This window comes from Orycteropus afer, unplaced genomic scaffold (assembly GCF_000298275.1).
Source record: "Orycteropus afer afer isolate SDZICR_OR568_19922 unplaced genomic scaffold, OryAfe1.0 scaffold00130, whole genome shotgun sequence".
NCBI lineage: Eukaryota > Metazoa > Chordata > Mammalia > Tubulidentata > Orycteropodidae > Orycteropus > Orycteropus afer.
The window spans coordinates 3592547-3605406 of record NW_006921717.1 but is presented as its reverse complement, the minus strand read 5'-3'; the positions used below and the strand labels follow the sequence as shown (position 1 = coordinate 3605406).

The 12860-nt window shown below is 60.7% G+C and overlaps 1 protein-coding gene across 1 annotated transcript in view; it reads left to right on the top strand.

Annotated features, from left to right (window-relative positions):
- Nucleotides 1-803: 803 nt before the first annotated feature.
- The window catches only part of PCNX3 (pecanex 3), a 26483-nt gene continuing 14426 nt past the window's right edge, over nucleotides 804-12860 (top strand). Inside the window, exons 1-20 of the mRNA XM_007944768.2 lie at nucleotides 804-956; nucleotides 1315-1502; nucleotides 1913-2012; nucleotides 2123-2162; nucleotides 2262-2357; nucleotides 2560-3687; nucleotides 4077-4200; nucleotides 4276-4454; nucleotides 4917-5007; nucleotides 5393-5528; nucleotides 6813-6934; nucleotides 8300-8453; nucleotides 8691-8723; nucleotides 8928-9099; nucleotides 9198-9308; nucleotides 9602-9693; nucleotides 9837-9946; nucleotides 10111-10216; nucleotides 10320-10412; nucleotides 10536-10686. Of these exons, the coding sequence (XP_007942959.1) occupies nucleotides 804-956; nucleotides 1315-1502; nucleotides 1913-2012; nucleotides 2123-2162; nucleotides 2262-2357; nucleotides 2560-3687; nucleotides 4077-4200; nucleotides 4276-4454; nucleotides 4917-5007; nucleotides 5393-5528; nucleotides 6813-6934; nucleotides 8300-8453; nucleotides 8691-8723; nucleotides 8928-9099; nucleotides 9198-9308; nucleotides 9602-9693; nucleotides 9837-9946; nucleotides 10111-10216; nucleotides 10320-10412; nucleotides 10536-10686 (3379 nt within the window). The remainder of the gene's footprint in view (nucleotides 957-1314; nucleotides 1503-1912; nucleotides 2013-2122; nucleotides 2163-2261; nucleotides 2358-2559; nucleotides 3688-4076; nucleotides 4201-4275; nucleotides 4455-4916; nucleotides 5008-5392; nucleotides 5529-6812; nucleotides 6935-8299; nucleotides 8454-8690; nucleotides 8724-8927; nucleotides 9100-9197; nucleotides 9309-9601; nucleotides 9694-9836; nucleotides 9947-10110; nucleotides 10217-10319; nucleotides 10413-10535; nucleotides 10687-12860) is intronic.

Here is a 12860-nt window from a genome sequence, read left to right as displayed (position 1 = left end):
CTCATTGGAAAAGCTTTGCGCCAATTACTCCACACTTACCCAATGGCTGTGCGACAATTCCTTTGGTGCCGCCCAGCGGACTCGGCAGGGTTGGAAATGCCCGGGTGTGCGCATGCGCTCAACGTCTTCCAGGTTGGGGATGGTCGGGTTCCTCAGACTCAGACTCCGCCCAAAAGGCACTCTCCGCTTCTCCTCCTTCGACCACTTTCCTGCGCTTGCGCATTCGTACTGTCAGGCTTTCCTTTTCCGGGTCCCAACTGGGGCCGTCGGACGCATGCGCCACTGCAGGCTGGCGGCTCTCGCTCCTTCTTCCGGCCTCCCCTTGGGCCGGCACCGGTAGCAACTGGGCGAGCGCGGAGCCCGAAGCGAGTGACCTGTGACCCCGGAAGTGGACCTCAGGGTCCCGGGGCTTTCCCTGGGCCGGAGCCGAAGGAGCCATCGCCTGCGACCTGGGAGCACCCACCCCACGCCCACCTCTGGATGCCGCCGGCGAGTGCCCGGCCCTTGCCCTCTGTCTGCCTGCCAGCCCGGCTCCTCAGAACAGTTCTGGGCCGGGGATAGGGGCCGGGACCCGCCTCCGATGTGGCCCCACCCCCGCGCCCAGGCCTTGCGCCGCTGACTGCCCGGCGGGCCCCGCCCCCTGTCCGCACCCGGGCTCCGCTGACCACTTTCCCCCGCCGGGGGAGGCCATGGCGTGAGCGCGGGGCCGGGCCCCGGGGCCCTCGCGCGCCAGGCGGGGCATGGGCCGGGGGCCGCCCCCATGAGGGTCCCGGGAGGGGGGCGCGCGCAGCAGCGGCGGGGCCATGGGGTCGCAGGTGTTACAGATCCTGCGCCAGGGGGTGTGGGCCTCGCTCACCGGCGGTTGGTTCTTCGACCCGCACCAGAGTACCTTCTCCAACTGTTTTCACCTTTATGTCTGGATTTTTCTACTCACCTTCCCCTTCCTGCTGTACATGGTGAGACACCGCGGCTGCCTGAAGCTCCCGTTGGGGAAGGGAGGGCAGTATGGTAAACTTTCGGGGTGGGCTTGGGGCTCTGGGATATGGGGAGAGGAATCGCTGCAGACTCTGGGGGTGTGTGGCAGTGGGGCCAAATTCTTCCTCTCCCGGGCTGGGTGACCTTGAGTACCTTGTTTAGTTTGTTTCTTTCCAGTCGAATAGGGGACAGAGTTCTTTGACGGGGTTTCTGTAATAGTCGCGGAGGGTGTTGAAGTCTTGCTGTAGACTTGCGGATTGAGCCATGCTCGTGCTGGTTGGTGTAACCGTGGGGTCAGAGTCTGCTCAGGAAGGGTCCTGACTCGCTGCCTACTTCCAGGTCCTGCCCCCCAGCCTGTTGGTGGCTGGAGTATACTGCCTTGTGGTAGCCGTCATCTTTGCAACCATCAAGACCGTGAACTACCGGCTACATGCCATGTTTGACCAGGGCGAGATTGTGGAGAAACGCAACTCTCCCATGGGAGAGCCAGAGGAAGAGCTTGCCCAGGGGGAAGGCAATCTACCCAGGTGGGTGGGGTATGGGCTGGACTAGGCCCTGGCCCTGAGCACTGGAGGATGGTAGAGGGGCTTCAGGAAGACTGGCTCCATTGAGGACTTAAACCAAACCAAATACACTGCCGTCAGTCGGATCCAACTCATAGCGACTCCTTCTTGGGTTTCCAAGGCAGCATCACTACTGAAGTAGATTGCCCAGCCTTCCTTCCGAGGGGTGGCCGGTGGCTTTGACCTGCCAGCCTTCTGGCTAGCAGTCAGATGCCTCGGGAACTATGCCACCAGAGCTCGCGTTTTTGAGTTAGAGCAGGTTGACCCTAGGATTGTAAAGGTTCTCTTGAGAGTGTGGGAGCTATGAGGGCAGTGGGGAGAGTCACAGATAAAAACGGGGGGAGGTCAAAGCTGCTGCTCTCCTCTGTCTGCAGGGACCCAGGAGTGGAGATGACGGTGTTTCGGAAAGTGAGTTCCACACCCCCGGTACGCTGCAGCTCCCAGCATTCCGTGTTTGGCTTCAACCAGGTCTCGGTGAGTGGTGCTGGCCCTCGGCCCTCCACCCTCTTCCTCCACACCACGGGTACGTCTCGAGCCTGCTTCTTATTCTCTTGGTACCCTCACGCCTCCCTCTGTCCACTCAGGAGCTGCTGCCGCGGATGGAGGACTCTGGGCCCCTCAGAGGTAGGTGGCTGCTGCTCAGGACTGGGGCGTAGGGGTGTGGGAGGGCATGGCATGCCTCTGCCCTGGGATCTTGCTGACGTGTCTGGGCCTCGGGTGCAGACATCAAGGAGCTGGTACGGGAGCAGGGCAGCAACAACGTGATTGTGACGTCAGCCGACCGGGAGATGCTGAAGCTTAGCTCGCAGGAGAAACTGAGTGAGTGGGTGTGATGGCCAGGGCTCGGGGAAAGCGGCTGTCTTATTTCAGTCTCCTCCAACCTAGCCATCCCGGGGCTCTCTGTGTATCCTTGGATGGGGCCTTCTCAGCCTCCAGGCTGAGCCTCAGGGACCCCCTTAGCCCCCAGTGCCTGTTGCAGGCTCCCCTCATCTCACGCTCTGTGCCTTGTTTCTTTGGCCAGTTGGAGACCTTCCCCAGACACCCCCGGGGGCTGCTCCGGACCCTTCCCTCCCCAGCACTGACTCTTCGGAGCATTCTGCCCTGGCTGGCGACGGAGCCCCCTGGAGCGGAAACAGTGTGGCTGACACGCCCATGAGCCCCTTACTGAAGGGGAGTCTCAGCCAGGAGCTAAGCAAGAGCTTCCTGACCCTGACCCGACCTGACCGGACCTTGGTGAGGACCAGCAGTCGGCGTGAACAACGCTGGGGTGCGGGTGGCTACCAGCCCCTGGACCGGCGGGGCTCAGGCGAGCCCACGCCCCAGAAAGCAGGCTCTTCAGATTCCTGCTTCAGCGGCACCGACAGGGAGACACTGAGCAGCTTTAAGAGCGAGAAGACCAACTCCACCCACCTGGACAGTCCCCCAGGTGGGCCGGCCCCTGAGGGCAGCGACACAGACCCACCCTCTGAGGCTGAACTGCCGGCCTCTCCCGATGCCGGCGTCCCCTCAGATGACACTCTGCGCTCCTTTGACACGGTCATTGGAGCAGGGACGCCACCGGGCCCGGCTGAGCCACTTCTGGTCGTGCGGCCCAAGGACTTGGCCCTGCTGCGGCCCAGCAAACGGCGGCCGCCCGTGCGGAGACACTCCCCACCTGGCCGCGCCCCTCACCGACCCCTGCTTGAGGGTGGGGGCTTCTTTGAGGACGAGGACACCAGTGAGGGCAGTGAGCTGAGCCCGGCCTCCAGTCTCCGCTCTCAGCACCGCTACAGCAGCGACAGCTCCTCGTCCACCTCCTGTTACTCCCCCGAGAGCTCCCGGGGGGCGGCAGGTGGGCCCCGGAAGCGACGGGCCCCCCACGGGACTGAGGACGGGGCTGCTGTCCCCCCCAAGCGGCCCTATGGGACCCAGAGGACTCCCAGTACCGCCAGCGCCAAAACGCACGCCCGGGTGCTGAGCATGGATGGGGCAGGCGGGGATGTCCTCAGGGGCCCCCTGGCTGGCCCCAAGGCTGAGCTGGAGGCCCCGACGGGGATGGGGCTGGCTGCCGGGGAGCCCGCTGTGCTGCCTGCCGAGGCCCGAAGAGGACTTGCTGCCAACCAGCCTGGCTGGCGGGGGGAGCTGCAGGAGGAAGGCGCCGTGGGGGGAGGTGAGTGCCGGCTCCGGGGCTGGAGGAGGTGAGCAGGGGCTCGGGTTTGGGCACAGGAGGCCGGCATGGACTTTGTCAGTCCGCTCGGCTTGTGTCAGGCAGCAGGTGGCTAAGAGACGTTGTCTGCCCTCCCTGGCAGACCAGTAGGGCTGCAACAGTGGGGAGGCTGAGGCCACAGGTCCTGGGAGGATCCCCAGTGCTCACAGACACTCTTGGTCCCCGTGGGGTGTAGGTGATGCATAGCATGCATCATGGTTTGCAGATGAGGCAGCCAAGGCAGGAAACAGTTTGGGGAGCTAGCTGGTCTCAGCTTGTAGTCTTGTGCTGGAGCACCTGTCCCTCGACGCCACCCAAGCCTCTCTCTCACGCTGGGCCCTCTCTCTGGGCAGTGGCGGAGGAGATGGGCAAGCGGGACCGTTCAAGCAGCGTGAGGCGAACCCAGGCGATCCGCAGGCGCCACAATGCGGGCAGTAATCCCACGCCCCCGGCCTCCGTCATGGGCTCCCCGCCCAGGTGAGCGTCCTGCCAGCGGGTCTGAGGGGGCGGGCCGCTGGCTGTCAGTGGTGCTGACCGTGCTGCCCCCCGTAGCAGTCTGCAGGAGGCCCAGCGGGGCCGGGCAGCCTCCCACTCACGGGCGCTGACACTGCCCTCCGCCCTGCATTTTGCCTCCTCGCTGCTGCTCACCCGTGCTGGCGCCAACGTGCACGAGGCCTGCACCTTCGACGACACCTCTGAGGGGGCCGTGCACTACTTCTACGATGAGAGCGGTGAGCCCCTCCCTCTGCCCGGGTGGGTGTCCCAGCCTCTCACCGCAGTGGAACTTCCTCCATCTGCCTGGTGGGATCCTCATTGTCCCAGCAGGCGCCCACTCTGTGAGTGCTGACCACTCCCAAGCCCCCTGGTGAGCACCCTTCCTGAGCTGCCAAGTGTCACCCTCCAAGTTTCTCTGGGGCTTGGCTGTCCTCCCCCTGAGGAGACAGGGGCATGGCTGGGCAGGGGACCCTCCTGGTGTGCTGAGTGAGGAGAGAACTGAGACTCAGGTCTGGGGTGGGCTGGCGGCAGGCCCAGGCCCTCGCCCCCCAGGCCAGCGCTCTCCAGGTGTAGGTCCCCGGTGCCGGCCTGCTGTCTTGAGCACAGGACACTCCCTGAGCCGCTGGCTCTGGGGCCACTCGGCCCGGCTTCGTTCTTGGCCCTGACTTGCCGTGTCCTCTCCTCACCCCCTGCTCCAGGTGTGCGGCGGTCCTATACCTTTGGTCTGGCCGGAGGCGGTTACGAGAACCCTGTAGGACAGCAAGGGGAGCAGCCAGCCAACGGAGCCTGGTGAGTCGCCAAGCTCTGCCTCTGGCCAACGCCCAGGTTGTTTGGGGTACCGGGGAGCACCCCAAGCTTGGCGTTTTCTTCCTGCGCTGGGTCGTGGCAGGGGCAGCTCAGAAGCTCTGAAGGGGGGTGGTGGGAGCGGTGGAGGACAGGTGGGGGTGCCTGGTTCTAGGACACTTCCGTGAGAGGAAGGCACAGGACTGTGGCCACAGCGACGCGCCAGGTGGGCCTGGGAGGGAGGCACGCTTCGGCCACCTGCCTCTTCCCGATCCCAGCGCTCTGTGTGGACAAGTCCCCAGGTGCCCCTCCTTCCGACACCTTGCCTCAGTCTACAGCCCGGTCCCTGGCTCCCCGGTGGTCCTGGTGCTCAGGGCTGCCACTCCCACAGGGACCGCCACTCACACTCCTCCAGCTTCCACTCGGCCGATGTCCCTGAGGCGGCGGGCGGCCTGAACCTGCTGCAGTCACGGCCTGTGGTGCTGCAGGGCATGCAGGTGCGGCGGGTGCCACTGGAGATCCCAGAGGTGAGGAGCAGGGGCAGCGTGGGGGGCTCTGAGGAGCACATCACGTGTCTGCGAGAGTGGAGAACTTAGGCACCCAGGAGGGACACTGTCCACTGTTTTGGGTCCGAGGAGCACAGGCATGTCTGCCGTGACTTTTTGTGGCCGGCAGGGGATGACAGGCGCATTCAGCAAAGGTGCCTGCACAGCCTTCCTTACCTAGGGGCAGTCCCGGTTAACGAGGGAGTAATAGGCGTGGGCAATGACACGCACGAGGGAGCAGTTACTATGTTTTCTCATGTTTAACATACCCACGTAAATCCACAAACACACACATAACGGTGCACACACATGTAACAGTAGTGCTCATAGGAAACTAAAACACGAGGGGGCTGCGTGGTTTGGGAAAAACGAACGACGTGTGCGTTATTTGAACAAAGATCGGGTAAGTTTGCTGAGCGGTGGCTGTGCTGAGCCCCACATTCAGCTTTACGCTTGTCACTCAGTGTAAACGTCAGTAGTTTTCTTTTTGCTCTGGAAAGGTTCCTGACCTGGCCTATCGTTGCCATGGTCGGCCTGATGGGGACAGAAACCGGAGAGTGCACGAAGCACCAACTGGAGCTTAAAGGGGAACCCTTAGGGGAGCGCCCACGCTGCTAACTGAGGCCCCATACACACCCGGGCAGCACCCCGAGTCCCTGTGTGCCCCTTCCTGGTCGGTTTTTCCTTCTTAACTGTCACATGCAGGTGGCATACTGTGTGCTGTCCTTGTCACACAGCTCCTGGCCACCTCCTGAGGGCACGGACCCCTCTGGCTTCTCCCCACTGCATCCTCCGAGCCCAGCAGCAAGCTGGGCCCACACTGTGTCCACTAAGTACCTGTGGGAAGAAGGGACCAAAGGCCAGGGGTGAGCCAGGCCTCACAGTGCTGGCGCTGGGACCCTGGCCTGTGGAGTGATCAGAGGGACGGCACCTGCCGTGGTCTGGGGGCACACGGGTAGCTTGTGCCCAGAGTCCCAGAGGATAAGGTGGCTCTCACCAAATTGAGGAAGTTCTGTCAGAATGGGGCAGGCAGACACAAGGGTTTGTAACTGGCACCCTGCAGCCATCAGGCTGTGTCCTGGGATCCTGAGAAAGGGACAGGCCCTTGTGATGGGGGTCAGGCAGGCCACAGGGCCGGCCGAGGGCTTTCTGTCCTGAAGGAGAATGGGCAGCCGGGCCAGCATGTGCGGGGGCAGCGGGCTGATGGCCATGGCTGTGGGGCTGCAGTTTGACCTGCCGGACCAGGACTCCCTGCACGAATCCCAGGAGCAGACGCTGATGGAGGAGGCGCCACCCCGGGCCCAGCACAGCTACAAGTACTGGCTCCTGCCTGGCCGCTGGACGTCGGTGCGCTATGAGCGGCTGGCCCTGCTGGCCCTGCTGGACCGGTGAGTGCCCGCGGAGGTGTCAGGCCTCAGGCCTGGCCTGCTGGGCAGCCAAGGGTGCCTCGAGGGCTGCTGTTGGCAGCCAGGTGGCTTTGGGTTCATTGGGTGCAGGGGGCGGCAGGAAGGTGGTGCTCGAGAGACCCCCACACACACCTCCATTGCTCCATGCAGGGTTCTCATTACCCTGTTGTTTTCATTCTGCTTCTCATGGGCTTGATTTGGAAACTGAGTCCTGGGCCCAAAAGAGCTCCCGAACCGCCCGTCTCACCCTTCCCGTTCCTAAGGGGAAACTGAGGCCCGGAGTAGTCAGACGCTTTCTGTGGTCTGTTGTGGAGAACTTGGGCCTTGAGCCCACGTCTTGACATGCTGTTGGCCTCGTGACCTGGCATCAGTCGGGTGCCCACTGTAGGTGTGACCCAGCGTCACTTGGGTGTCTGCTGTGTGACCTGGGGTCAGTTGGGAGCTGGCTGTGTGTGACCCAGTATTTGTTCAGGAGCTGGGTATGTGTGACCTGGTGTCAGTCAGGTGCCGGCTACATGTGTGACCTGGGGTCAGTTGGGTGCCCGCTGTTGGTGTGACCTGGTTTAGATTGGTTGTTGGGTGTGGGTATGACCTGGTTTGGTCAGGTGTGTGTAACATGGTATCATCAGGTGCCTGCTGTGGGTGTGACTTGGTGGTTGTTGGTTGTTGGCTGTGTGTAATCTAGTGTCAGTCTGGAGCCAGTTGTATGAACTGGTGTAGATCAGGTGCCAGCTGGGTGTGATCCAGTGTTGGTCGGGTGCCAGCTGTGTGTGACCTGGGGTCAGTTGGGAGCTGGCTGTGTGTGCCCTGGCATCGGCAGGTGCCAGCTGGGTGTGACCTGGGGTCAGTTGGGAGCTGGCTGTGTATGACCCAGTGTTGGTTGGGTGCTGGCTATGTGTGTGACTTGGGGTCAGTTGGGTGCCTTCTGTGAGTGTGACCTGCGTTGGTCAGGTGTGTGTGACCTGGGGCTGGTTGGGTTCCGGTTGGGTGTGACCCAGGGTCAGTTGGGAGCCGGGTGTGCTTGGGTCACGTGCCCCTGTGTTGTGCCGGATGCTGCCATGTGCTCAGTTACCTGTCAGGATGACCTAGAGATGGGAAGTCCTGGAAGTGATGGAGCTGGGAGTCTCAGTGCCTGGAGGGGGCAAAGATTTGGAGGCAGGGCAGCTGCAAAGATGGCTTCCCCAAGGGAGGGTGTGCTGCCCTTGTCCCTGAGGGACCATAGGCTTGGCTGTACAGAGGTTGAGGGGCGGCATGGGCAGAGGCCTGGTGGTGGACTTTAGCGCAGACCTGTGTCTACCTGCTTTCCCCATCACCCTTTGCCCGCCCTCATGGGGACTCTCTCCGCAGGACGCGGGGGATGGCAGAGAATGTCTTCGGCGTCGGGCTGAGCAGCCTTGTTGCCTTCCTGGGCTACCTGCTGCTGCTCAAGGGCTTCTTCACGGACATCTGGGTCTTCCAGTTCTGCCTGGTCATCGCCTCCTGCCAGTACTCTCTGCTCAAGGTCAGGCCGCCCTGTTCTCTGCCCCGCCCGCCCCTTCCAGACATCCCCTTCCCACGCCCCGAGTTTTCAGGACCATGAGATCGAAAGTGTGAGGTGCATAAGGTTCCTTGTAGCCAAGCACCCGTTTTCCAGATGAGAACTGAGGCCAGGACCATGCAGGGTCCTGCCCTGGTCACTCGTAGCCTCATCGCTCTGAGGGCTTGAGATCTTTGCTGACGTGTGCCCTGTCTCTTCCAGAGTGTGCAGCCTGACGCTGCATCTCCCATGCACGTGAGTACCTGTGGGCCAACCCTCCCCAGGAGGCTAGGGGGCTGGGGGCAGGGCTGGTTTCCCCACCCCTATCACCCCCACCATGCTGGGCTCTGTCTACCCCTTGGACCCCGGGACCAGCTGGGGACATGAGACGCGTGCCCGTCTGGGGGGGTGGGCTTGCGGAGGTGCTGGGGTCCGGCTCCTCATAGCCCGGCCCCCCAGGGCCACAACTGGGTGATTGCGTACAGCCGGCCCGTCTACTTCTGCGTCTGCTGCCTGCTCATCTGGCTGCTGGACACCCTGGGCTCCGCCCAGCCCTTCCCACCCGTCTCGCTCTACGGCCTCACACTCTTCTCCGCCTCCTTCTTCTTCTGCGCCCGTGACGTGGCCACTGGTGAGGCCAGGCAGGGCTCAGGTGGGGCAGGAGCGAGGCCACGGCAGGCCCCGAGGCTGCAGCGGCAGGCTGACCGGGCCTCCTCCTTTTCCCGCCAGTGTTCACCTTGTGTTTCCCGTTCATCTTCCTTCTGGGCCTCTTGCCGCAGGTCAACACCTGCCTCATGCACCTGCTGGAGCAGATAGACATGCACGGCTTTGGGGGCACAGGTACTGAACCCTTAGGGGCCTGGTGGGGTCCACAGGCTGGGTCTGTGGCTCCAGCCCTTGCTGGCTTGCTACCGTCTGGCCCAGGGACTCAAGACGCCCCCCCCACACACACACACAGTGGTTCAAGTCCGAGAACGCTAGAAGCCCTGAGAGGGCCAGGGAGGCGAAGGGAGAGCAGAGAACACTGGGCCAGGGCGGTGATGTCCAGGGAAGCTGAGTCAGTGGCGTGGCCGGGATGAGGGGGACGCTAACAGGCAAGAGTTGGCCCTGACCTACTGTCTCTCACCACGCAGCCGCCACCAGCCCGCTCACTGCGGTCTTCAGCCTGTCCCGAAGCTTGCTGGCTGCCGCTCTGCTTTACGGCTTCTGCCTCGGGGCCATCAAGGTAGGACACTTGGCCGGTAGTGGCATGCTGAGCCCCGGGAGCGGTTGGGACTGGGTTGAGCTCAGCTGTTGCTTCTCACCTGGGGGACACTCCCACCCCACGTGCTCCCCTTCATTCCCCAACCAGCATGGTTCTCTCCTTAGACGCCCTGGTCGGAGCAGCACGTCCCTGTCCTCTTCTCGGTCTTCTGTGGCCTCCTGGTGGCGCTGTCCTACCACCTCAGCCGGCAGAGCAGCGACCCCACCGTGCTCTGGTTGGTGCTCACGGGTGCCTGTTTGTGTGCACGCGTGTGTGTGTGTCCCGGGGTGGGAGGTCTGGGTCTGTGCCTGTGCCTGTGCCTGATGGACCCCAGGGCCTGTGGGTGGAGGGGCGGCCTCCCCAGCTCAGACTCCTGACCCTGTGCCACACCCCCCCCAGGTCTCTGATCAGGAGCAAGCTCTTCCCTGAGCTGGAGGAGCGGCGCTTGGAGACAGCCCGGGCTGAGCCCCCAGACCCTCTGCCGGACAAGATGCGCCAGTCTGTGGTGAGGGGGCGGGAGTGTGGGCTTCTGGTGGGGTGGTGGCACAGGGCCGGGGGCGCAGCCAGCCCCGAGGGACAGGCACTGAGCTAGCTCTCCCGGCCCGCAGCGCGAGGTCCTGCACTCCGACCTGGTGATGTGCGTGGTCATGGCTATTCTCACCTTTGCTGTCAGCGCCAGCACCGTCTTCATCGCCCTGAAGGTTGGTGTGCTCCCATTCCCTGTGCGTGACCCCAGGGCCTTGGACGGCCATGGCCTGTGCCCAGGCAGCCCCGGCCCCCAGGGCTCACGGCCCTTGCTGGACCTCCGCCTCTGCCTCCCGCAGTCGGTGCTGGGATTCGTGCTGTACGCGCTGGCTGGGGCCGTGGGCTTCTTCACACATTACCTGCTGCCGCAGCTCCGCAAACAGCTGCCCTGGTTCTGCCTCTCGCAGCCTGTGCTGAAGCCGCTGGAGTACAGCCAGTATGAAGTGCGAGGTGAGTGCCCGTCCTGGCCTGGGAGGGAGACAGACAGACAGACACACACAAAAAAACACACACACACACACGCCCCGGCCTGGGACCCTCCCACACCCCCCAGGCCTGCTCTGACCGCCTGGGCTTCTGGTTCAGGCTGGAGCCAGGCTGAGGGGACAGCAGCCTGAGGGGTGCCAGCAAGGGGCGGTCTCTGCCTACACCACCCTGTTGGCACAGTTCCTGACCTGTCCTCGGTGTGGCCCGGTCAGCCTGCTCTGCCTGACCCTAGCCTGCTTTGCTCTTGCTGTGTCCTCCATGCTGTTTCTGAGCGGGATGGAAGAGGCAGTCTCCAGTGCCCTAAAGGGACTTCTGAGGAGCTCTGGTGGCTCCATGGTTAAGTGCTAACCAAAAGGTTGGTGGTTTAAACACACCAGCTGCTTGGCGGGAGAAAGGTGTGGCCATCTGCTCCCATAAAGATGCTAGCCTTGGAAATTCTATGTGGCAGTTCTGCTCTGTTCTGTAGGGTCACAATGACAAACTCACTTGACAGCAGTGGATTTTTCAAAGGGCCCTCTTTTATTTTTTTAATATTTATATGATTTGGGTGAAAGTTTACAGAGCAAGTGCATTTTCTATACGGCACTTTGTGCGCATCCTGTGTCGTGACATTGACTGCACCTCCCCACAGTACAGCAGCTCTCTTCTCACTTCCTCCCTGTAGTAACCCCTTCCCCATGTCCTTCTTTCCTATGCATACCTGCCCCCTGAGCTATCTCCCTGTGTAGATACTGCCCTTCTGTTCTCCCACAATTGATTGTTCTAAGGATTGTATCTACCTGATGTAAATGTTCACCCCATGTGTCTGTTTTGTTTGGTTGGAAGCCATAGGAATGAGTTTAGTTCCAGGCCTGAAGGGTAGCTAGGGGCCATAGTTTCAGGGGTCTCACCAGGCTCTATCAGACCAGTAAACCTAATATTTTTTTTTCTTACAATTTTTAGTTTAGTTCCACATTGTTTTCCCACTCTATCCAAGATCTCCCACTCTATCCAGGATCTCCTGCACTGATCCTTTTCTGGACGACTGACAGTGGTAGCCAGGCACCATCTAGTTCTGCAGGTTTCATAGTCATATAGGCTGAGGATCACATGGTTCACTAGGCCCTTGGACTGATTGTTTCCATACGTCTTTCGTTTTTTTCACTTTTCTTTGGTCTGGATGAGGAGAGACCCATTGTTGCATCTAGATGGCTGCTTGCAAGCTTTTAAGACCCCAGTTGCTACTCATCAAAGTAGGATGTTGTCGTTAGGTGCTGTTAAGTCATCTCTGACTCATAGTGACCTCGTGCACAGCAGAATGAAATGCTGCCTGCTCCCATGCCAACCCCGTGATCTTCACCATACCTGAGCCCACCATTGCAGCCACTCTGTCAGCCCATCTCGTTGAGGGCTTTCACCTTTTTCATTGTCCCTCCACCTTACCAAGAATGATATACTTCTCCAGGGAATGGTCCCTTACAACATGACCCAGGTACGTAAGATGAAGTCTGGCCATTCTCGCTTCTAAGGAGCATTCTGGCTGCACCTCTTCCAAGACAGATTTGTTAGTTCTTTTGGCAGTCCATGGTACTTTCAGTATTCTTCTCCAGCACCACAACTCAAAAGCATCGACTCTCCTTCGGTCTTTCTTTTTCATTGTCCAGCTCTCACATGCATATGAGGCCATTGAAAATACCATGGCCTGCGCCAAGTGCACCTTAGTGTTCAAGAAAATATCTTTGCTCTTCAGCACTTGAAAGAGGTCCTTTGCAGCAGACTTGCCCAGTGCTATATGATGTCTGGTGTCTTGACTGCTTCTTCCATTGGTGTTGATCATAGAACCAAGTAATGTGAAGTCCTTGACAACTTCAGTCTTTTCTCCATTTATTGTGATGCTGCTTATTGCTCCTGTTGTAAGGACTTTCGTTTTCTTTATATTAAGGAGTAATCCGTACGGCAGACTGTAGTCTTCAGTCTTCATCAGTAAGTATTTCAAGTCGTTCTCACTTTCAGTGAGCAGAGTTGTATCGTCTGCAAAATGAAGGTTGTAAATGAGTCTTCCAATCCTGATGCCATGTTCTTCTTCATATTGTCCAGCTTCTCTGATTATTTGTTCAGTATACAGATTGAATAAGTATGGTGAAAGGATACAACCCTGA